This window comes from Eurytemora carolleeae, unplaced genomic scaffold, assembly GCF_000591075.1.
Source record: "Eurytemora carolleeae unplaced genomic scaffold, Eaff_2.0 scaffold665, whole genome shotgun sequence".
Classification (NCBI taxonomy): domain Eukaryota; kingdom Metazoa; phylum Arthropoda; class Copepoda; order Calanoida; family Temoridae; genus Eurytemora; species Eurytemora carolleeae.
The window spans coordinates 157421-182137 of NW_019396555.1; the positions used below are offsets into that span (position 1 = coordinate 157421).

General features: G+C 32.3%; 1 protein-coding gene across 1 annotated transcript in view; it reads left to right on the forward strand.

The window, feature by feature from the left end:
• Positions 1-239: 239 nt before the first annotated feature.
• The window catches only part of LOC111705419 (potassium/sodium hyperpolarization-activated cyclic nucleotide-gated channel 3), a gene marked incomplete at its 3' end in the record, with an annotated part of 31329 nt that continues 6851 nt past the window's right edge, over positions 240-24717 (forward strand). The window contains exons 1-9 of the mRNA XM_023477962.1: positions 240-369; positions 6537-6676; positions 9344-9374; positions 10184-10341; positions 13679-13842; positions 15850-15919; positions 17717-17804; positions 21999-22084; positions 22470-22533. Of these exons, the coding sequence (XP_023333730.1) occupies positions 244-369; positions 6537-6676; positions 9344-9374; positions 10184-10341; positions 13679-13842; positions 15850-15919; positions 17717-17804; positions 21999-22084; positions 22470-22533 (927 nt within the window). The remainder of the gene's footprint in view (positions 370-6536; positions 6677-9343; positions 9375-10183; positions 10342-13678; positions 13843-15849; positions 15920-17716; positions 17805-21998; positions 22085-22469; positions 22534-24717) is intronic.

Here is a 24717-nt window from a genome sequence, read left to right on the forward strand (position 1 = left end):
CACATTAGTTGACATGTTTTCCAAGATTAAATAATAAAGTGTAAAAACAGAAAATAAAGAACACATGAAATCGCACTTATTTTACTGAAAGATAAGCACTTTTTTTCTTCTAAAATTATCGCTCAACATGATCTATTATTGTTTAGTCAAAAATTGTGATTTGGTAAATTTTTCACAAATAGATAAATGAAAACATCCCTTTATGCTTAGCTTTTTAAATCTTTATAAATTTCAGAGTAGAAGATGAGGGGAGCAAGGAGATCTGCTTCAGTAGCGCTCTGCAGGAACGAAACTGGTTTACTGGGTAGTAGAGAGAAGATATCAATAGATATACCAGCTGACGAGACCAGACACCTTCTAGAATACCAGGTATACCAGATAGATAGATACATATATATAACAGCAGATGAGACCAGACACCTTCTAGAATACCAGGTATACCAGATAGATAGATACATATATATAACAGCAAATGAGACCAGATACCTTCTAGAATACCAGGTATACCAGATAGGTAAATAAATATATATACCAGCAGATGAGACCAGACACCTTCTAGAATACCAAGAATACCAGATAGATAGATATATACCAGCAGATGAGACCAGACACCTTCTAGAATACCAGGAATACCAGATAGATAGATAGATAGATATACCAGCAAATGAGACCAGACAGCTTCTAGAATACCAGGTATACCAGATAGATAGATACATATATATACCAGCAGATGAGACCAGACACCTTCTAGAATACCAGGAATACCAGATAGATAGATAGATAGATATAACAGCAGATGAGACCAGACACCTTCTAGAATACCAGGTATACCAGATAGATAGATAAATATATATACCAGCAAATGAGACTAGACACCTTCTAGAATACCAGGAATACCAGATAGATAGATAGATAGATATACCAGCAGATGAGACCAGACACTTTCTAGAATACCAGAGTTGAAAACTTTAGAATGGTGGATATCAGGATTAATGCTTAATCCACTCTTTTTCTTAATTTCAAGATTAAATATTGCTTATAATCCTCATGAACTTAATCTCCAGATTAATTAACAGATCGGGATTAAGGATATCCCATTCTAAAGTTTTCAGCTCAGGTATACCAGATAGATAGAAAAATATATATACCAGCAGATGAGACCAGACACTTTCTAGAATACCAGGAATACCAGATAGATAGATTGATAGATACACAATTTTAAATAATTTGAGGCATTGAGCACAGAAAAGTCAGACCACAGTTTGAAAATGCCAAGACTAGGGAAATTTTGTGATTATTGTTTCAAGAATTTTACTTTCAAAGACAGAATGCCGCAAATCGAAGACTACTAGGACCTCCCAAGCTTTAATTGCAAAAAAAGTCTACTGCAGAGTGTTAGGGAGGAATGTTTATATTCCTCCCAGAAACTGCAGTACACTTGTAAACAAAGAGAGTTCCAGAGCCCAAAATTTAAAAGGGAATCGTTAGACAAGACTCCCGATTTTACTTTTTAGGATCTTAATATTTGTCTAGATTTTGATTTAAGAGATTCGATATAAAATTGAGAATACAAACAAACTGAATAAAATAATATTTTAAAACCAAAATATTTAAATACACAAAACTGCCTAACCCCATTCATGAAACCCGGGTTTTAAAATTGGTTTTCAGAACGAAACCCTGTCTTAAGTTTTGTGCTCTGGTATATTCCTTGGTTTTGACAATGTATAAAAAACGATCCAACCTCGATCCATATAAATGGATTTAACCTGAATTCGGATCCAATCTGAATCCCAGAATTTCCCATTCTATGCCTTAGATAAAACTAGAATTTATGTCTCTCTCAAATCTGAATTTGAATTTAACCTTGAAGTCCTTGCTGTAGGGTAATGGGTCTAGGAGAACGCATAACCTACCGGATATATCACTGTAGAATAATGGGTCTAGGAGAACATATAACCTACCGGATATATCACTGTAGGATAATGGGTCTAGGAGAACAAACCTACCGGATATATCACTGTAGGATAATGGGTCTAGGAGAACATATAACCTACCGGATATATCACTGTAGGATAATGGGTCTAGGAGAACACATAACCTACCGGATATATCACTGTAGGATAATGGGTCTAGGAGAACACATAACCTACCGGATATATCACTATAGGATAATGGGTCTAGGAGAACACATAACCTACCGGATATATCACATTAGACTAAAGTAAATTCTACGTTAGATTAAAATCTAATTTATTTCCGTCCTTTGACTAATGAGATATTGAAAATCAAATTTTAATCTCTTGTTTGGAACCGAATAAGTTGCTATAATTTCCATACTTGGTCGTTAACTCAAAACTGGTCATAAAGCCGTAATAAGGATTTCGCATGAGTTTTTTACCCACTTCTGTCTAGTTTGCATTGATATTTATCTCGGAAACATTTTTAATGTGTATTTAAAACGTTTCTTTTGAAAACGATCGTTTCGTTTACAATCTAATTAGTTTTATCCTTTCTACATTTTTTCCTTTTTTTCACAATATGACTAAAGTCGTTTAAAAAATTTGAATTACAATTTATCCTGAACAGCATAATGCAGAACAACATTTGCAGTTAAACTATTAACTGTTAATGACATGTACGACAACAGAATAATGTCAGTTAATTTAACTTTGTAAACCAAGAATTTGATTGAAGATTTAGATAGATTAATACAAGATATCAGGTTGGATAGATTAATACAAGATATCAGGTTGGATAGATTAATACAAGATATCAGGTTGGAATTTTTGTGTGAAGTATCGTAATCTGAACCACTTGATCTAAGAAGAATTAAATTAATCCTTAGTTCTAGCTATTCCAAGATTCAAAACACAAAAGCTGAGAACTTTTAAATGGGATATCCTTAACCCCGAACGGTTAATTACTCTGGAGAACAAGCATTATTTAATCTGGAGATTAAGAAAAAAATGGAGATTACGCATTGATATCTATATCCACCATTGAAAAATTATGACTTCTGGCTTTAACTAAGAATTCAGACACAAACAAATTACTTAAAGGTAGTGTTCGCGAAAAATTAAAGGAGGTATAGACTTACGGCGTATATAGTTATTATTTCTGTTATTTGTTTTATATGCAATGATAAAACGACTTTTTTTCCGCTGTATATACAAATGCATTGAAAAAAAATCGATGTCTATAGGTTGTAACATCATGAATGATTTGTTTGATATTCAATTGATTATTTTACGAACAGAGTCACATGTTGCAACTTTCTGAATTTGTATGGACGCTATGTTCTTCGTGCAGTGTAAGACGTTTTTAACAATTTTCTCCTGATAGACGCAACATATAGAAGTAAGATTAGTAGTGATCAAAAGCGATTATTTTAAGCCTATACTCCCTTTCATTTTTACCAAACAATCCCTTTAAGGATACAAAATATGGAGATATATATGAGCTGCAAATATATCTAACGCTAATAAGATATGTGTTAAATATAATATAGATATAAGATGTGAAGAGATCCAGTAACTTATGTAAAGATATGTGTTAAAGTATACGGATGGATACTGATATAGCTTTATGTAAAGATATGTGTTAAAGTATACGGATGGATACTGATATAGCTTTATGTAAAGATATGTGTTAAAGTATACGGATGGATACTGATACAGCTTTATGTAAAGATATGTGTTAAAGTATACGGATGGATACTGATATAGCTTTATGTAAAGATATGTGTTAAAGTATACGGATGGATACTGATATAGCTTTATTTTATAAATGTAACACTTAACAAGCATTCACTTTACAGTACACAATTGACAACCAGCCTTAAAGACAATATACAACTAGACAAATAGAAAACCGAGAATATTAGACAAATAGACAATCTATAAGCAAAGACAACTATTCAACGAGAAAACTAGACAACTAGACAACTTACAATCGAGATTATTAGACATATAGACAATCTAGAAGCACAGACACCTACTTAACGAGAAAACTGAACAACTAGACAACTGACAACCGAGAATATTAGACATATAGACAATCTAGAAGCATAGACAACTATTTAAGGAGAAAACTGAACAACTAGACAACTAACAACAGAGAATATTAGACAACTAGAAGCATAAACAACTATTCAACAAGAAAACTAGACAAATAGACAACCTGCCCACCAACAAATAGACAATCAATCTGCAAAAGAAAATATTAGAAAAATAGACAACTTTCCAACATGACGGTCTACAACAAGTAGACAACAAACGAATGAAATTATCAGACAAAAAGACAACCTAACAACGATAATATTAGACATTTGTGAAAAAAAATTGAATTATGAAAGATAAGAAGAAATAATAAAAATTAGTTTACCAAAGGAACTGAGTTTTTGTCACAAACTCTACTTTTCTAATCTCTATATCTTTGCTACCCAATGTCGTAGAACTTTGATATTTCAAACTATGAATTTTGTAAGACCAAATAATCTAAGTTTGAAATATCAAAGGTTTACATCATAAGATTGTAAAGATATAGGGATTAGACAATTAGAGTTTGTGACAAAAACTCTGTTCCTTTGAAGATAAAAGAATTAAAATTTAAAGATTGCATTGATCATGATTCATTGCAACATCTCTCTGTGGAAATAAACTTGTAATCCCTGAATGTACAGGGTGTCCCACATTATATTCCATTAAAGGGACTGGATACGTCATTTCAAGTGACCTTTCATGCAAAGTTTTATTTTGATACTATAATGTTTTTCCTGCAGTAAAAATGCGCAAGTCACTTTTGAAGTTACAACGGAAAATAATTAGTTCTTAAAATTAAGAACATGTTTTTCTAATCCATATTTGATGAGACAAAGGTTACCGTCGTCAATCGATCCTTGCGTTCCTTTCAGGGGGGGGGGGTCACTTGAAATTACGCTTACAGTCCCTTTAAATATGGATATAGTTTTTTATGGATGATATAATGTTTAACTTTGATACACTTACCAAGTTTTATATATCTATTGATTTATTTTATATATATCAGATAGATAGATATTAACAAAAATTTTTAATGAACATTTTCATAAAACCATGGACTACTTTATGCTTGATCCAATGTAATGTGAGACACCCTGTACGAACGAACAGAAAGAACTTTATCCCAGATCTACAATATATCATCATGCCTGTCTTAAACTTTAAGAAAGTTTACACTAAAAACCAGGCCTTAATCTGTCTCCTCCATTTTCTTGTTGTTTCTTGACAAATTATCCGTTATAATTCTTACCAAATTAACTGTTATAATTCTTGACAAATTATCTGTTATAATTCTTGACAAATTAACTGTTATAATTCTTGACAAATTAACTGTAATAATTCTTGACAAATTATCTGATATTTTTATTGACAAATTATCTGTTATTTTTATTGACAAATTATCTGTTATTTTTATTGACAAATTATCTGTTATTTTTATTGACAAATTATCTGTTATTTTTATTGACAAATTATCTGTTATTTTTATTGACAAATTAATTGTTATAATTCTTGATTAATCAACTGTTATAATTCTTGACAAATTATCTGTTGTAATTCTTGACTAATTATCTGTTATAATTCTTGACAAATTAATTGTTATAATTCTTGATTAATCAACTGTTATAATTCTTGACTAATTATCTGTTATAATTCTTGACAAATTATCTGTAATAATTCTTGACAAATTATCTGATATTTTTATTGACAAATTATCTGTTATTTTTATTGACAAATTATCTGTTATTTTTATTGACAAATTAACTGTTAAATTTACTTGATAAAATGTTGAATTAACTTAATAAATTAACTAAATACAATCAAATACCTGATAAATTCTTGATACATTTTTACATTGTTTATTTTAAAGGCAAATTGAGAGACCCAAGTTAGTAACTCGTACGGATAAAGAGGAAAGGGTGCCCCCTCAGCTCCGTTGGGAAAGGGTAACCCCCCTCCCCCACCCCCTCAACTCCGTTGGGAAGGGGTAGCCCCCCACTCCTCCTCCACCTGTTCAGATAAGGGTTATATATACAGAGCTTACTTTAAACACAGTGCCATAAAGTAAAAGAGGTGTGCAGCTGAGATTTTAATATAAACTACAAGGTGTCCCACGAAACATGACAATTGAGACAAACTACAGGGTTTCCAACGAAACATGACAATTGAGACAAACTACAGGGTTTCTAACGAAACGTGACAATTGAGAGAAACACAGAGTGTCCAACGAAACATGACAATTGAGAGAAACTACAGGGTGACCCACGAAATATTACAATTGAGAAACAACTTGAAGATTGTCTTTGTTTTATAATTGCTGTCGAGGGTGAGGTATTTGTAGTATGTACACCATCATATGATATAAAGCTTGCACGTTTTTACACTGTTTACAGCACATATTGTCATAAGATCAAAGAAAAGTATTACATCGTCTCTGAACTTTCATGTTTTTTGGGACACCCTGTATAATGACACTAACAGCTGATTATTGCGTAGATGGGAACAGACCGAGTTAGTCCTGGGACAACGGAACCTTCATCCAAGGTTCACTTCTCTACGGAGAGGGCTGATGATGTCTCCTTGTATGGAACACCTAAAGAAGAGGTCCCACCACAACCCACATCTCCAATGGCAAGGTATTAAGCGCACGCGTATTCTGAATCGGTGATTCAGGATTTTCCCTGCAGTTTTTTAATATGTAGATGATATATGAATCAACTGTAGGTAATTTAGAGAACTTGTTTAAATTCATTAAATTTGGTCCCATGGCATTTTTAAACTTTAAACCGGTCTCCAAATTTGTCAAACTTATAAAATGAAGATTTTTTCCAAAAGAAATAAGAATAATTTTTAGTGAGAAATGAGAATAGAACTTAATTCGAAATAGATTGTTAACAAATGTTGTTTCACCTGATGTTTCAGAAAGAAGAGAATTGAAAAAAAATTCTTCGTTTAGAGACCATTAAGTGTGTAAAAGTGTATAATCCTGCGGTCAACATAAATGATTCAATTAAAACACAGATACCCTCCGCCACCTTAAAGAAAATTCTAAGGCAATAAGAGCGCCCTCAGACATACTTTAAAACATTGGTAAAAAACATCGTTTGAACTATATTGATCAATACAATTTGACAGGGTTTTGCAAGCAATTTTTTTTATTTAAAAATTTTTAAAATTGATAATTATTTTATTTTTTACTTAAACTTTAAGAAAATGAAGTTTTGAGAAAAATTGATAAAATAAAAAAGTTTGTAGAGTCCAATTTAAAATTTTTATTGCAAAAAATCACAGGTGTAGTTTAATTCTAAATTTAAGTCTTGAGTTTGATGTATTAAATAAGTGGTTCAGCTTCATTCTAAATTAAAAATGATTTAGTCAGTTTTTTATTACAAAAACTTTGATTGAACAAAGATCGATATCACATTCAATTTTGATTTCGTGAACACTCACTTGTGGATAGTTTGATGGGTTGATACTATATTAGACTATGTAAGGATAGACACTCCTTTGGGGGTATACATACTGGAATAAACCAGTTTGATGGGTTGATACTATATTAGACTAAGTAAGGATAGACACTCCTTTGGGGGTATACATACTGGAATAAACCAGTTTGATGGGTTGATACTATATTAGACTAAGTAAGGATAGACACTCCTTTGGGGGTATATATACTGGAATAAACCAGTTTGATGGGTTGATAATATATTAGACTATGTAAGGATAGACACTCCTTTGGGGGTATATATACTGGAATAAACCAGTTTGATGGGTTGATACTATATTAGACTATGTAAGGATAGACACTCCTTTGGGGGTATATATACTGGAATAAACAAGTTTGATGGGTTGATACTATATCAAACTATGTAAGGATAGACACTCCTTTGGGGGTATATATACTGGAATTAACAAGTTTGATGGGTTGATACTATATTAGACTATGTAAGGATAGACACTCAGCAAACTAAACCAAAATACTCGGTTTAAAAGCTTTACTGGGGTTTACATATGTTTACAAGTGTATGCATTTAAACATCCAAAAGTAAAAACATTTCTTTGTCTTCTGTTCAATTAAATTACTAGTAAGGATATCTATATCTTAAAACTACGCTTACAGTCACTTTAAGTCACGTAAAGGAATTCAGTTTTTGTCACAAACTTAAATTTAAAAATCCCGATATATAAGCAGCATTTGATATTTCGAACAGAATTAATAGTTTGAAATATCAAAGGTCTTTAATATTCGGTTGCTGAGTCTTGTGTGACAAGAATTCAGTTCCTTTCAACCAAAAAGAATTTCATATCAACATATATAAGTTTGCATGCTCTTTTCATGCCCTTTTTTTCATAGATTCTTCTCATTTCCTGCCAAAATGGTTCCCTATAGGAATTACAATTTATGTAAGATAATAAAAAAGTTTTTAACAAACCTAAACCCACACTACACTCTAGAGAACTAAATAAAATTGAACAAAAGTAAGATAGAAAATATTTCATTATAAAAATATCTTTTCTTTCTTATTTTCTAGTCTTGAAGAGACATTTTACTATTTTATGACGAATAAGAAAAAGATTAATTAAGTAATTAAGGAAAGTTTTTATATTATACTAAAGCTGTATGAGGAATATAATTTTGAACTTAAATTAATGAAAAAAACTTCCAAATCAAATGTTTTGAATATTATCTACAGTCTAACTGCATTGTTCAATTACAATGATACCCTTAAAAGATTTATCTGCATGTCTGAATTAGATATCAATGTTTTTCTTTCTTTAAGCTGTTTATTGTACTTTGCGGGTTCTCTGCGAAAGTGACTTGCGCATTTCTTTCTTATAAGAATCAATTGATAGATTATTCAAATTGAGTGCTTATAAAGAGTCAGAAAAAAGATTGTAAGTTGCACATTTTTGATCAGATTAAGGTTTCAAGGGTTCCGTTGTGAATCTAGCATGGCCTTTTTTGCATGGAAGGTCACTTGAAATTATGCTTACAGTCCTATTTTAATTGAGATCGTAACTTTTATATGATATGCAACTTCTCGCAAGGTTAATTTTGAAGCGACAATTGTGCTGATAATCTGTTTGACTGAGAGTAGACTTTAATGACTTCTCACATTTGGAAATTAGTCATGTTCAAATTGGAATTAAATTAATATTAAGGACCATAAACAAAACGGATTATGTCCTTTATAACGAAAGTCTCCCCTAAGGTATGGTAGGATCTAGGGACTAAACTTTATATCGTAAACTATATCTCGTTAATGATGGATGACAAATTATTTTCATGTTTTTTTTTTCAGGAATTCCGTTTCGAGCGATACAAAAAGCCAGGAATGAATATACCTTTAAAGTTATAAATTGAATCAGTTAAACTTTATAAACTTTTTGGAAAATTCATGTAAACATGTAAAAAACTCTAAAAACTTGGGTTCAGATCAAGTACGTTTGTGCAGTGCAAACAGACCCATTTTAGTTAATCTATGATTTAATAACATACTAGTAGTGCTATCTATTGCTTTTATGTCGTCTTCCTATTCCACAATTTTCTGGTAATCACTGTTATAGACACAGACAGTACACTTGCAAAAGTTATTCTATAAACTATAAACTAACCAAAAGAATCATCCTTCTTGATTAGGCATTGCTTTTAAAGAGATGTAAGCGGAAGGCAATGCCTGAATTACATTGGTATTCTTAAAAGCTTTGTCTGATTAAGTATTAATTATATATCAATGATTTTGTTCCTTTCAGATGTTTTTTTTCATTTTATTTCTGTGAAAGTTACTTCCGCATTTCTTGTTTATAAGAAGCAATGAAGAAACTCACAGAAAAAACACCTTTCGAGAGAAAAACCACGATATCTTCCACATTTTTTATTAGATTAAACTGTTGTAATTAGGGCATTTACATTCCTCTTTATAAATGGTAAGTCCTGTCAAATTAGGTTTATTATACTTCATTACATTTCAAATTATGATTCATTATTACATATCAAATTATGATTAATTTTTACATTTTTAATGTGCAAAAATGTACAAAAATAATCATAAATGTTTTAAAATGTTCATAAATGTACAAAATATGCAAAAAGGCACAAAAAAGGTGTACAAATGTAAACAAGATATATTCCAAACCTGTAGAGCTCTGGGTGGGTTCGGAGCCAGCTTCAGAATATATTTGCTCCAACGGATAATAAGCTCGCCATGAAACTATTTGGCTCCAAGAAAGCGTTAATGCAGGAGAGAGTTCGACAAAAAGCTGCAGGACACTGGATAATTCATCCCTGCTCCAGCTTCAGGTTAGATTATCATGTGTTTTTTTTCAAAAAAAAATTTCAAAAAAAAAATTTCAGCAAAAATGGAGTTTTTAAAAGATGTTTTTTTCTCTTAAGAAAAAGAGGCACACTGTACTGTACACTATGTATTTGATTTATAACTTGACAAAACTAAGAATTAAAGTAAAAACATTATGATTGTTTTTATACTCTCTTCTATGGCTTTAGTAAGAATAATTTATGTAAACCTATAAAACAACTGATACTGCACATTATAGATTTTAGTAAATATATATAGAAATTTTTGAATTTAGTTTATACATTCCAATTATGTATACTTTTCTTGTCTGGGTGTTTGGCTGTTTCTTTGTATCCAATGAACGTCAAAACGGCCCAAATTTTGTTAGGGACCTCGCGTGACCCCAGGGAAGGTTTTTGAATGATCGAATTTTCAAAAAATTGCCACTGACAAAATTCTATTGTTGAAGATGTTTAAAATCAGCGAAATTTTTTTTAATATCCGCGAAATTTTTGTTTTTTGTTTTGTTTTACAATGTATACAAAGAGAACATGTTCACAATTGAAATAGAAGATCGGCGCGAAGCTACTTTGCTATTCTGTCTATTTGTTTGTTTGTTTGTTTGTTAGTTTGTGTCGAATAAAGGTTAATACGGCTGAACCAATCGAGCACAACATTTTTGAGGCAACTCACATGAACCTAGGGATGGTTTATGGCTGAATAATGTAAAAAAATTATTATTTTTGAAAATTAACTAATTTAATCAGAGAAATCCGCAAAAAGTTTGAGAACTATCTAAAATTGTGATTTAAAGTTTCTTCACGTTGTATTAAATAAATCTTATTTAAGAGCTATTTTGAGTTATTTGTTTGAACAAGTTATTAATCTTCCTTCCCTCTGCCCTCCCTGTAGTAAATGCCGTACTCTTAAAAGTTCTTCTCCATATGTATCAGTCCAGGTACAATCCGTCCGCTATGAATATCAAACAAAATATGATCCACACGGCTACAATCCCATTAACTATCAACGCCACTACCACAGGGCGCGATCTTGTTAGCTATTAGTGTCAATACGGACACTAGCAATCAATTGATCAATGTCTCAAACAGGACACGACCCACACGGCTACAATCCCATGAACTACCACTGGGCGCGATCTCGTTTGCTATGTTAATCGAACAATAGCGATCTATTGATCAATGCCAATACTCAAGGCACGATCTCAATTCAAATGTTTTAACGAAACCAAATTGCATAATATTCATTTGAAACGCAGTTCAAATGAATAATGGTTTTTACGTCGAAGTTTCCAAACATAGATAATTATTAATGTACATGTACTGCAAGTTTGCAGAATATCATGTGACCCCTCCCCCCCCCCATCACACAGTGGTCCAGAAGTTGCATCACCCCCTTCCTCCTCCCATCAATATTATTAAATTGGTTTTCATCAATCTTACTTGGCAAGAATTTATGAAAGTCTAGTTTTCTATGTTTATCAGCAATGTCTGCCAAATATGGAGAGTTTAGGTGATGTCCATGAAAATTGGAAATCAGTGTACAGGGTACAGTGGAAGCTAAAAAAGTTAGGCCATTCCAAATAGATTATCAAGTACAATAGGTGGCAACAGAGAAATGAACAAATTATACACAACGTCACAAGTTTCAAATATAACAAAGAAAACGAATTTGTCTCAGATTGGTTGACATGTTTTCTATGATTAAATAAAAACAGAAACTAAAAAAATACATAAAATTGCACTTATTTTACTGTAAGAAAAGCACTTTATTCTAAAATGATCACTATTATTGATAATTTTGTCGGACACAAAAACTGGATTGACACTTGTGACGACAGAATACAACTGTACTGAGAGTGTTCAAATTCTACGTTGCCATCTATTGTACTTAACAATCTATTTGGGCCATTCTAACGCAAAAAAGTGGCAAGATTTACCGAATACTTCTTAAAAACAAAACCCAGCAAGCAGAGACTCAAGTTAAAGTGAAATTTAATTAACTCCACTTTTGCCATTCATAAGTTAAGTTTTTATCGATTTTCAAAGAGAAGTGTCAAAATCGATATTTAAATCCCTTTTTGAAGTCCAATCACAAACTGGGCGAAATCTGGTGGGAAAAGCTCGACTTAAACTGGACTTTTTTCCCTCAGTTTGCAATTTGGTTCTAAAGTTCTTATAATCCTTATATCTTTGCAACCTTAAGTTGAAGACTTTAACATTAATAATTTCCAGAATATAACATTATATATATTGTATATACTGAGATACATTTGTAAATGATATATCAAGATTAATCATATTACTTTCTAACGAATCTTACAAATTAATATAAATCTGACAACCTAATATCAATCTACCAAATTAACTATATCTATCTATCGTTGAGAAATATTATTCTTGTAAGTTTATATAGAACTAGCTTGGGAACCCAGCGATGCCAAGGTTACTAAAAGGTACTTCTGCCGTTTACCCGCACTTGAAGGATTTTACAGGAAATCTAAATTTTCGCTATAAAAGTCGACCTACTCAACTTAGAATCTCAAAACCAAGCTAAGAACATTCCCGTGGTTCTTCCGAGTCCCAAAATTTGAAGCAAATCGGTCCAGGGGTTCCCGAGTTTTGATAGGACATTCAAAGAAACAAACAGAGATTACAACTTTATATATATATATAAATATCACAAGGAACTCGATTTAAACTCAAAAGTACCAAAGCAAAGGCGCAACGCATCATTTTTGAGGGAAAAGGGCCCGAGGGGTGGAATAAGAATATATTGCTAATGTATTTTTCATTTTGATCAGAAAGCCAAAAATCATAAGGATTCGCTCTAACTTAATATATTAACTTGTTTTTTGGACTGTAATATCACATCAGAGCTGTAGTCCTTTCCCCTCAACTTCTGTGGGTGCACTTGGTTTGTTTACATTCCTCCCACTGTGTACAGTACACAATTTGCGTATATCTGAGTTGGGCGTTCTTGTATTTAGTTCCTTGTTCTTGGAAATTAATTCAACTTTTCATGTGAGTCTGTATATATGTGGTTTGAAGAAAATTTACAAACTAAACCCTAATGTAAACTTTAAACCTTGAAAAGGTAATCCCTAGCAATACCAATAAATTACAGAACAAAACAAAACTTGAAAATGATATAATCCCCCCCCAAAAAAAAATCGGATACATTTTCTACATTTAAAGGGACTTCCAATTCACAACGATACCTTCTAAACCTTTGTGTCTCAATAGGAAAATAATGATTAACCTTTAAAATTGAATGTATTTGCATTGATTTCTATTATCAAAATAAAAAAACTATTTTTTTAAGGTTCTATTGGGATCTGTGTATGCTGCTTCTCCTGGTGGCAAACCTAATTATTCTTCCTGTAGCTATTTCATTTTTCAACGACGATCTTTCCATCAGTAGAATCATCTTCAATTGTCTCTCCGATACCATCTTCCTCGTCGATATCATCGTCAACTTCAGAACAGGTAACAGAGCACATGTTTCAGACGGTAGGATTCATAATACTGTGGAATAAGGAGACGGCTTTTGGACTCGAGAACTTGTGACACAGCAATAGTGTTAAAAAGTTTTAAAAAAAGTTAAAAAGTTGATTTTCCACGGCCCAAAATATATCAATCATTCATATATTACGATTATTTTTCGACGCATTCGTAAATAGTTGATATTTTATAATATTTTGTATTTCTCATGATCTGAGAGTTACTTTTGAAAGCATTTATTCCTGTTTTGAGGATTTTTGATAATGAAGACGACATTTTCATATTTTCCAGGAATGTTCGAAAATCCAGCTCCAGCGAAAATTATTTAAAAAAAACAAAATCAAAAATATTATGAAGTATTTACTATATACAAATGCGTCAAAAAAATAATCGATGACTACTGTTTGTAATATCTGAATGATTTGTTTGGAATTAAATTGATTTGTTTACGATCCGAGTTGAATGTTGCATCGTTCCGAATTTGTATGAACGCAACAGATAGAAGTAAGATTAGTAGCGATCAAAAGCGGTATTTTTCGCTTAAACCTATACCCCCTTTCATTTTTCGTGAACACTCCCTTTAAGAAAATGTACAAAAAGATCCTGGCGTTAAAAAAAGTCCATTACTCGACAGTAAAAAACGATTGATCTGGGAGGGATATGCCACTTTTATCTTTTAATCTCGTTATTTTTTTTTATTGCTACGTTTTGGTCAGCTACATACACCTATACATACATACACCCTTACATACATACATACATCCTTACATAAACCTAGTTTTGATAGTCTCCCTTGCAAGTGTACAATGACTCAATGATTTGTAAGATTGAACGAAAAAAAAACATTTTCTAAATTAGTTTTCAGATTTATTACTCCATTCATTACGTAATGTTCGACTACAGAAAATATTTCTAACTTATTTTTAACTTTATTATCGTACTTTTGTAAATATCATTAAAGAGATTGTAAAGGAAAAATGAAAGGGGGTATAAGATGAAACCTGCGAATCTCAGGCGTTGAACGATACCTTTAAGACATCTATCTAATGTTCCTGTATCGAAAAATTGACATAAAACGGTGTCAAAATTATACCAAAACGTATATATGTTAGATATACGTCCGTATCACGTGACCCTGTCAAAATTATACCAAAACGTATATATATATGTTAGATATACGTCCGTATCACGTGACCCAAATTGCCTCCAATGACAGTCTTATACTGATCAAGTGATACAGACGGAGACACGTGACAATAATACTGCACTGCTATTGGTTGAGGTTCTGGTGACATGTTCCGGACGCATAAATAATACTCAATTATACCTATTGAAATGAAAAATGATTAAAATCTCAATTTCTCGAGACAGGAACATCAGAAAGAACTCTTATATGTCTCAATCAACTCCAATCAGCCTAAACCCCCTTTCATTTTTTACCTTTTTTACCTTTAGTCCCTTTAAGGTAAGTAGTTCAATAAAAAAAACGCTTTAAAAGATCATTTACTCATTTGAAAATATAAAAATCTAATTTTTTATTTTAAAAGACAACTAAGTCATTTCCCCCCCCCCCAATTTTGTAAATTTTATACATTTATACATCACATTATACATTTTCTGTTTATGAAAATGTGTGATCACCAGAAATTCACATAATAAAATGTTGCAAACGAATTCAGTTTTTACTACAAACTCAAATTTCTAATCCCTTTTCAACCTGATGGTGTAAACCTTAGATCATTTGATCTAACACAATTCATAGTTTGAAATATCTAAGGTTTACGACATTGAGTTGCAAAGAAATAGGGATTAGATAATCAGAGTTTGTGGCAACGCCTCTATTCCTTTCCAAGAAATTTACAAAAAAATGTGACAGTTGTTTTCACTCTACTCTAGCACTCTAACACATTTTCGAATTGTGTTTTTTTTTCTTCAAGAAAGAACACAATCCCTATAAAACTTAATATTTAATATTTTTTATTATTATTCCAGGCATAATGCAGCAGGACAACTGCGAACAAGTTATCCTGGATCCTAAACTCATAGCAAAGCAATATCTAAAGTAGGTTTTTAAACTTTTAATCTTTCCCTCTTTTGACCCCACCACCCCACCCCCTCTCAACCCCCTTCCCAATCCTCTTTCATATGATACTAGGATTTGGTTCTAGAAGTCGACATTTTTAATCATTCTCAATTTTTCGTGGATTTTTCTATCTTTATTTCTGCATTTTCGTAAAGAAAATTCTGGTTAAATTTTAAATAAGGCAAGGTGTATAAGCCTACCCAGTGGGGTCATGTGGGGTGCCATTCAAATTTGGGTCTCATCGGTTCAGCCGTTTTTACGTTTATTGGATACAAACGGACGGACAAGCAAAGTATTTATCTTAATAAGTTAACCAAAGATATGAATTGATGAACGGGATTGTGTTAAACTCCTCCTTTCTTTGTTGGGAGATTATCTCAATTCTTCTGGGCTTAGTGTCTATTCATTGAGTTTATCGTAGGAGAATGCAAAAACATCCACCATCTATTGATTTAAAATTTAAAAATAAACAGGTTACTTTCTATTTCATGGAACTGGGGAAATATTCCCACAAAATCTACTTTTGGAGGGTTTTAGATATTTCCTACTCAAGCATTTTATTTTGTTTTTTGTTATATTTAATTTAATAGATTACACACTAACTTACTTACTAGATCGATCAGTTTTATTTCAAGCAAAGTATGACGCTTCGAATCTATGTAAGAAAGTCCCGGGAAAAAAAGTTTCTGAAAAAAAACCTGGAAATAAAAACTTTGGAAAAAAGTCCGAATTTTATCAAGTCCTTGGAAAAAATGTCACTGAAAATAAAGTCCTGTGTTTTGAATTCCTGGGACTTTTTTTCCTAGAATAGTATGGGGGCTGCCAATAAAGTCTCAGGAAATAAGATCCCAGGAAAAAAAGTCCTGAAGAAAATAAATCCAAGGAAAAAAAAAACCTAGAATTGTGAATCATGCATTTTTACTTGTTAGAGGACTTTATTGTATAAAATCATACTGGAGCCAGAAAAAAAGTCCTAGAAAATAAAGTCTCGAATTGGTAGGACTTTATTTCCGGAAACTTTTTAATAAAAGGACTTTTTTCCACAGGACTTTTTTAGTGTACAATTTTAGGACTTTTTTCCGGAAACTTTTTTTGCCAAGGACTTTTTTGACGGTTACCGACGCTTCAGTCCACTAAAAGTTATCAGCTCTGGAATCAGACTTAAAAGTTTTTCCATATTTCAACATTTTGTAGTTTTTCAAAGATGGTTTAGAATACATTTAGCGGGACAGCAGATCGAAAGCACACAAAATGCACCAAAAGAAGATCAAAATCCGCCAAAAGATCAAACAGTTGCATTGTGTACACTGTACAGTGTGTACAGTGTACACAGTTGTTTTCTCGATATACAAAGCGTTCCATATCATACGAGATTATCTCCAAGCTTTAACGCCAAAATACGCACATAATACTCGAAAAACATAGAATCATTTGCAAGAAATCTTTCAAAGAAACCTTTAACAATTTTTAACAATGATTCATTGTTTTTTAATTTCCCTAAAATCACAATTTTGAACTATACACGATCTAATATGATGTGTTATCAATTTATCATATAATATCAAGTTTCAGATGAATGCAGTGATCATGTATCACAGTTTTACTATTTTTCTGTCAAGTACTTCGAATATATTTTATTCTCTTCCTAAATACATTCCTATATATTTTATTCTCTTCCTAAATACATTCCTATATATTTTATTCTCTTCCTAAAATTAGTTTGAAGGAAAAGGGTTAATTATGCTAAATTAATTCAAAAGAAATGCTTTTGTTCAGAACTTGGTTCTTCCTGGATCTAGTAAGTTCTCTTCCCATGGACTATGTGTTCCTATTCTTTGATTACAAAGTGCATCCTGATGACATGGTGAGTAAATGTAAACATTTTGTTTGCAGTACAGGTACGTACTTACGCTAAAAAGATCAGACGTACATAATTCCGGTCGTACAGGGTACAGATATCATGCGTATTGTACATTAATCACGATAAAAGGTTAATTGGATTCGACTGGGAGGTAACATTTTTTGCCATGTTCTGTCTGTATGGTAAAGAAGCACCGTTACATGCATAACTTTATTGTAATATTTACTATAAAATATAAAAAGTTTGAATCAGAAGATGAATATAAAACAATAAGGAATATTATAAAAGTTATGCATTGAAAATTAAGACAGGACTAACTTTTATCTATATTTGTTTATAATTTTTATCGTTTCCTCTTGTACTATACTTTTATACTGCACTGTTATACTATACTGTTGTACTGTACTGTTGTACTGTACAGTTGTACTGCACTGTTGTACTATACTGTTGTACTGTGCTGTTGTACTGTACAGTTGTACTGTACTGTTGTACTGTAATGTTGCACTGTACTGTTGTACTGTACAGTTGTACTGTACTGTTGTACTGTACTGTTGTACTGTACAGTTGTACTGTAATGTTGTACTGTACAGTTGTACTGTACTGTTGTACTGTACTGTTGTACTGTACTGTTGTACTGTACAGTTGTACTGTACAGTTGTACTGTACAGTTGTACTGTAATGTTGTACTGTACAGTTGTATTATACTGTTTTGCTATACTGTTGTACTGTTTTGCTGAATAACAAAACTGCCTTTTACCGTTTACATAACATATACTCTTACATAACTTAATTATGCCTTTTGAAATTAGGTTTTACACGGCTAATTCCTAGCAAAGACGATCTTAAAATCGTCACTCAAATAGCATGTTTATTGTAGCAACCTGTAATGTGATGTAATGCAAAATACATTTTACATGCATTACATCACAGTTATTATTGATAAATCTTTTATTACATTTATATTTTTTCCCTCTAATTCACTACATGTATCATCCAAGAGTCCTTTAGGAGAAAAGTGCTTACCATGTCAAAGCAGAAAGAGAACGTAGACATAATTTTAAGTGAGACTCTATTTATAGCCTGACATGTTTGATGAAGAAAAGAGATAAATCCATCCATCCACAATGGTTTGTTTTGAGGTTTAATTAAATCCGTGCAGTTATAAATATACATTGGTTAAAACATTGCTTCTGCTCGTGTAAAGGTTAACGGAGAAATTAAATTAAACTCAAACAGGAAATTTAAAACTTCATTAAAAATTCTCTGAATTTTTGGTTGGTCTGAATTTTCTAGTTTTTAAATTCATTTAATGCGAAGGCTAGCCAGCTCTACAAGGGTTTCATTTTTAGCCCGTTCTATTCAAAAATTAATTGGATTTAAATTTAAATTTTGAACTTTCAATTGGTTTTTTTTCAAGAGTCGTCGCAATTTACAGAATTTGATTTTAGCATAAATATTTCCTCGTTTTAAACAAAAATTACTCGGATAAAAATGTTCTTTTGTTGTAAATCTCGAATAAAAGTGTTATTTTGTTGTGAATCTCGGATAAAAATGTAATTTTGTTATGAATCTCAGATAAAAATGTTCTTTTGTTGTGAATCTCGGATAAAAATGTTCTTTTGTTGTGAATATCGGATAAAAATGTTCTTTTGTCGTGAATCTCGGATAAAAATGTTCTTTTGTTGTGAATCTCGGATAAAATTGTTCTTTTGTTATGAATCTCGGATAAAAATGTTCTTTTGTTGTGAATCTCGGATAAAAATGTTCTTTTGTTGTGAATATCGGATAAAAATGTTCTTTTGTTGTGAATCTCGGATATAAATGTTATTTTGCTTTGAATCTCGAATAAAAATGTTCTTTTGTTGTAAATCTCGGATATAAATGTTCTTTTGTTGTGAATCTCGGATAAAAATGTTCTTTTGTTGTGAATCTCAAACAAAAATGTTCTTTTGTTGTAAATCTCGGATAAAAATGTTCTTTTGTTGTGAATCTCGAATACAAATGTTCTTTTGTTGTGAATCTAGAAGAAAAATGTTCTTTTGTTGTGAATCTCGGTTATAAATGTTCTTTTGTCGTGAATCTAGAAGAAAAATGTTCTTTTGTTGTGAATCTCGGATAAAAATGTTTTTTGTTGTTGTTGTGAATCTCGGATAATAATGTTCTTTTTAATTGTTGAACAGTCTCTTCCATAGACTAAAAACTGTAAAATAGTGAATCTCGGATAATAATGTTCTTTTTAATTGTTGAACAGTCTCTTCCATAGACTAAAAACTGTGAAATAATAATTAATTTAGATCGATAATTTTAGATTTTTTACGAAGATAAATAAAGTCTTCAGGTTAACGAATTTGTTTAGATAAAAATAGTAGCTGATCTTTAAATACGATAAATAACGATAAATATAAGCCTCCGTCTCATGATATTTTTTTTATTCTAAAAGTACAGTGGATTTTTCTTGGTAATTTTAAATCATAATAAGGTTTAAAAGTTTTAAACCTGTGTACGCATGGAAGTTATACCAATTCTTATCAACGATAAAGTTTATACAATAGGTTTCCTCTGATAATAAACCCAAACTTCTTCATATTAGATCCAATAGTACTGTCCATAAACATTTAAATAATTTTAATAAAAATTATTCTATCGTTTATAAATTATGCATTAATTCATTAATCTGATAACATGATAAAAACTATTATGATTTATAAACTTGTTGGACTTGAAGCAAGTTTGGATCGCAATTAGCTTCAGCTACTTATCTCAATATTCACACTGTAAACTTTTATATCAAAGGATTAGGTTTGATTCCGGGATAGGAAATCTGCCAAGCGAGGCATGAAAGCTTCAAATAAATGACTGATAATGTCACTGAAAGAATCTGTAAATGTTATTTTAAAAGATTCTCCATTCAAAATGGAATGTCCAGCTCACAACGGTACCCTTAAATCTTTGCCTGGTCAAGATTTAAGAATAAGTTATACTATTTTTTTTTGGTGTTTTTTCAAAACATCTCCTTTTCATGGGTGGTTTCTCCGCAAAAGTGGCTTTCTTGATTCAGAAACAATGGAGAAATTTTCAGAATTAAACACTTTTCAAGTTAAATTTCTCATGAGCCGTTGAAAATCTGGCATGGTCACCCTTTCAACTAAAGTGCCATTAGGGGAGGAGCACTTACCGACTAAATGTGTTATGAACAAAGATGTTGCATTTTTGATGTAATAATATATTAAAACTATTTAAATTTACAGTTTCAGTTGTAAAAAGTGAAAAAGCCGTGTACTTTGCAGGGTAACCCACAAAGGATGAGATTGTACTTTGCAGGTTAACCCACAAAGGATGAAATTGTAAAAACGACTTGAAACTTAAGAATTTGACGATCCAAGTTTTACGTTTTTAATGGCTTTATTTGCAAAGGAAGAAAGTTGTTTATAGTAAAAGAGACAGTATCAATTCCATACAGTCGTCTCTGAAGTCCCATTCTTTTTGGATAACCCTGTATCTGCATGTTATCATGAAAGATGTATATATATCTAATTATGACCCGTAATTATCTGTCACCAAAGTTTTGACGAGTTTACGGAAAAGTCTCTGAAGGATTCCCATCCCCTCCCCCTCCCCACACCTCCTCTCTCCCTCCCCACACCTCCCCTCTCCAACCTAACCTATTACAACCTCCTCCGAACCCTTTGTACGACCATATTATACTACTGGAGTAGAAGTTTATCCAAGTGTAGAGCAAATATAAACTTTACTAAACTAGTATTGTAATGTTACACCAGATTCAAACCCCACTCTTAGTGCACACCATAGACCTAGAATTAGTTTAAACCCCACCTTCTCCGAATTCAAACTATAAACCTTCTCCTAGTCTAAACTATAAATTTACTACTCAACTAAATCTAAAATAATATAGATAAATGATTAAGTATAATTAATTTAAAATTCCTGTTCAGGTTGGTGCAAGTGAACAGGACTGAAACAGAACAATAATATAATCTATATATTCCTGTTCAGATTGGTACAAGCGAACAGGACTGAAACAGAACAGTACTATAATCTATATATTCCTGTTTAGATTGGTGCAAGTGAAAAGGACTGAAACAGAACAATAATATAATCTATATATTCCTGTTCAGATTGGTGCAAGTAAACAGGACTAAAACAGAACAATAATATAATCTATGTATTCCTGTTCAGATTGGTGCAAGTGAACAGGATCGCAACAGAACTATAATTCAAACTACAAGAGCTCTGAGAATTCTTAGATTAGCAAAACTTCTTAGGAATACAATTGTAAAAGTCATTAAATTTCTTTTATAAAAAACTGAAAACTTCAAGTATTAACTATTCCTCAAGATTGCATATTTTGAAATTAATGTGTAAGACATCAGATTGCAAAGATATAGGGAAATGCAAATTATAGTTTTTAAAGCAAAGCATTGAATCAATTAAAAAATAGATGAACCTAATTAAATAAATAAAATATTTAACCAAATCAATTATTTTAATTTATTTTAATTCGTTTTTTTTGTTTTAAAATTAACTTTTGCATTTTTTTTTGAAATTTTCTATTGCTACTGATACATCTTTAAAGTAAATTAGTCAAATTCAGAAATTTTCATCGACATTTCCTAATTCAAAGATAAAATACGATGTATGGATCCACAGTTTGCTCCGGTTGCTACGATTATCTCGACTCGTGAGATATGTTGGACAGTGGGAGGAAGTCTATGTAAGTTTAAATCCTTTTTATCATACAGGGTGTCCCAATAAACATGGGAATTCCTGTACACGTGGCGTCAGGCAAATCTGAGACAATTAGCTTGATTTTAATTCGAAGCCTTAACTTATTTATGTTAAAATTACAAATAAAACTTAAAATTTAAATTATTAATATTCAAGGGACTGTTTGTGGAATTTCAAGTGACCCTCTATTTATTTAAAGAATTGCATGCCCAAGTCCGATTCACAATTCTACCTTTGTCTAAAGGAAATGATAGAAATATCCTTATTTTTGATAATTTTGATATTTTATCATTTGACTTGCAGTTGTAAATATACCTACTCATAGTAGTAGAACCAGTCAGATGAGAGCGTATTCATTCTCACCAGTGCTCATAGTAGGACCAGTCAGATGAGAGCGTATGCATTCTCACCAGTGCTCATAGTAGGACCAGTCAGATGAGAGCACAGATGAGAGCATATGCATTCTCACCAGTGCTCATAGTAGCACCAGTCAGATGAGAGCATATGCATTCTCACCAGTGCTCATAGTAGGACTAGTCAGATGAGAGCATATTCATTCTCACCAGTGCTCATAGTAGGACCAGTCTGATGAGAGCATATGCATTCTCAACAGTGCTCATAGTAGAACCAGTCAGATGAGAGCATATGCATTCTCAGCAGTGCTCATAGTAGGACCAGTCAGATGAGAGCATATGCATTCTCACCAATGCTCATAGTAGCACCAGTCAGATGAGAGGGTATGCATTTTCACCAGAGCTCATAGTAGCACCAGTCAGATGAGAGGGTAGCATTCTCACCAGTGCTCATAGTAGCACCAGTCAGATAAGAGGGTATGCATTTTCACCAGTGCTCATAGTAGCACCAGTCAGATGAGAGTGTATGCATTCTCACCAGTGCTCATAGTAGCACCAGTCATATGAGAGGGTATGCATTCTCACCAGTGCTCATAGTAGCACCAGTCAGATGAGAGTGTATCCTTCTCACCAGTGCTCATACTAGGACCAGTCAGATGAGAGCGTATGCATTTTAGCCAGTGCTCATAGTAGCACTAGTTAGATGTGAGCGTATGCATTCCAGCCAGTGCTATGCAGAGTAGTGACAGACCTTCTCTATTCAGATCTGAGAGGGTCTGGTGCTACTCTACATAGCACTGGTGAGAATGCATACGCTCTCATCAGACTGGTGCTACTCTGCTTAGCACTGGTGAGAATGCATATGCTCTCATCTGACCGGTGCTACTATGAGCACTGGTGAGAATGCATACACTCTCATCAGACTGGTGCTACTATGAGCACTGGTGAGAATGCATATGCTCTCATCTGACTGGTGCTACTGAGCACTGGTGAGAATGCATACGCTCTCATCAGACTGGTGCTACTCTGCATAGCACTGGTGAGAAGGCATACGTTCTCATCAGACTGGTGCTACTCTGTAAAACACTGATGAGAATGTATATGCTCTCATCAGACTGGTGCTGGAACTCTAGTGTAGGATATTGCAGCAGAGATAAGGAAGGAAATTTGTCAATGTTACTGTGATCAAGGTTTAGATGGTGGGTCACTTGAAATTACGTTGACAGTCCCATTAAAAGGACTATAAAGGAAAAACGTTAGGGGGGGGGGGAAGGATTGTATCTAATGCTTTATGCAATTAAAGAGACTGTAAAGTAAAATGAAAGGGGGTATAGGCAGAAACCTAAGCATTTTAGGAGTTGATCGAGACCATTGAGAGTTCTATTTGATGTTCTTTCTTGAGCAATTTTCATAAAACTGTGTCAAAAATCTTTATATATAAATCTTTATGGTAGACGGACGTTTCACCTTCTTGTCTTGGCGGCAAATTACTGAAACTGCAGTCAGGGCTGCTTTTTTAATACAACATAATTTCTTCAATATTAGTGTTGATACGAAATGAACTTAAAATTACTGTAATGAATAACACTAATAATTTGACAAAAAAATTAATTATTTATTATTTCCATAAGATAATTTGTATTGGATACCTCAAAAGAATTTACAATTTGTTTAAATCGTTTATTTCATAAGAATACTTTTCTTTTTTGGTATAATTCTTGGAATACTGGAAAAAGTCTCCATCCTGGAGAATATTTTTTCCGCGTTTCCCAAAAACCAAATAGCAAGATTCCTCCATGATAATTATTGAAAAACTG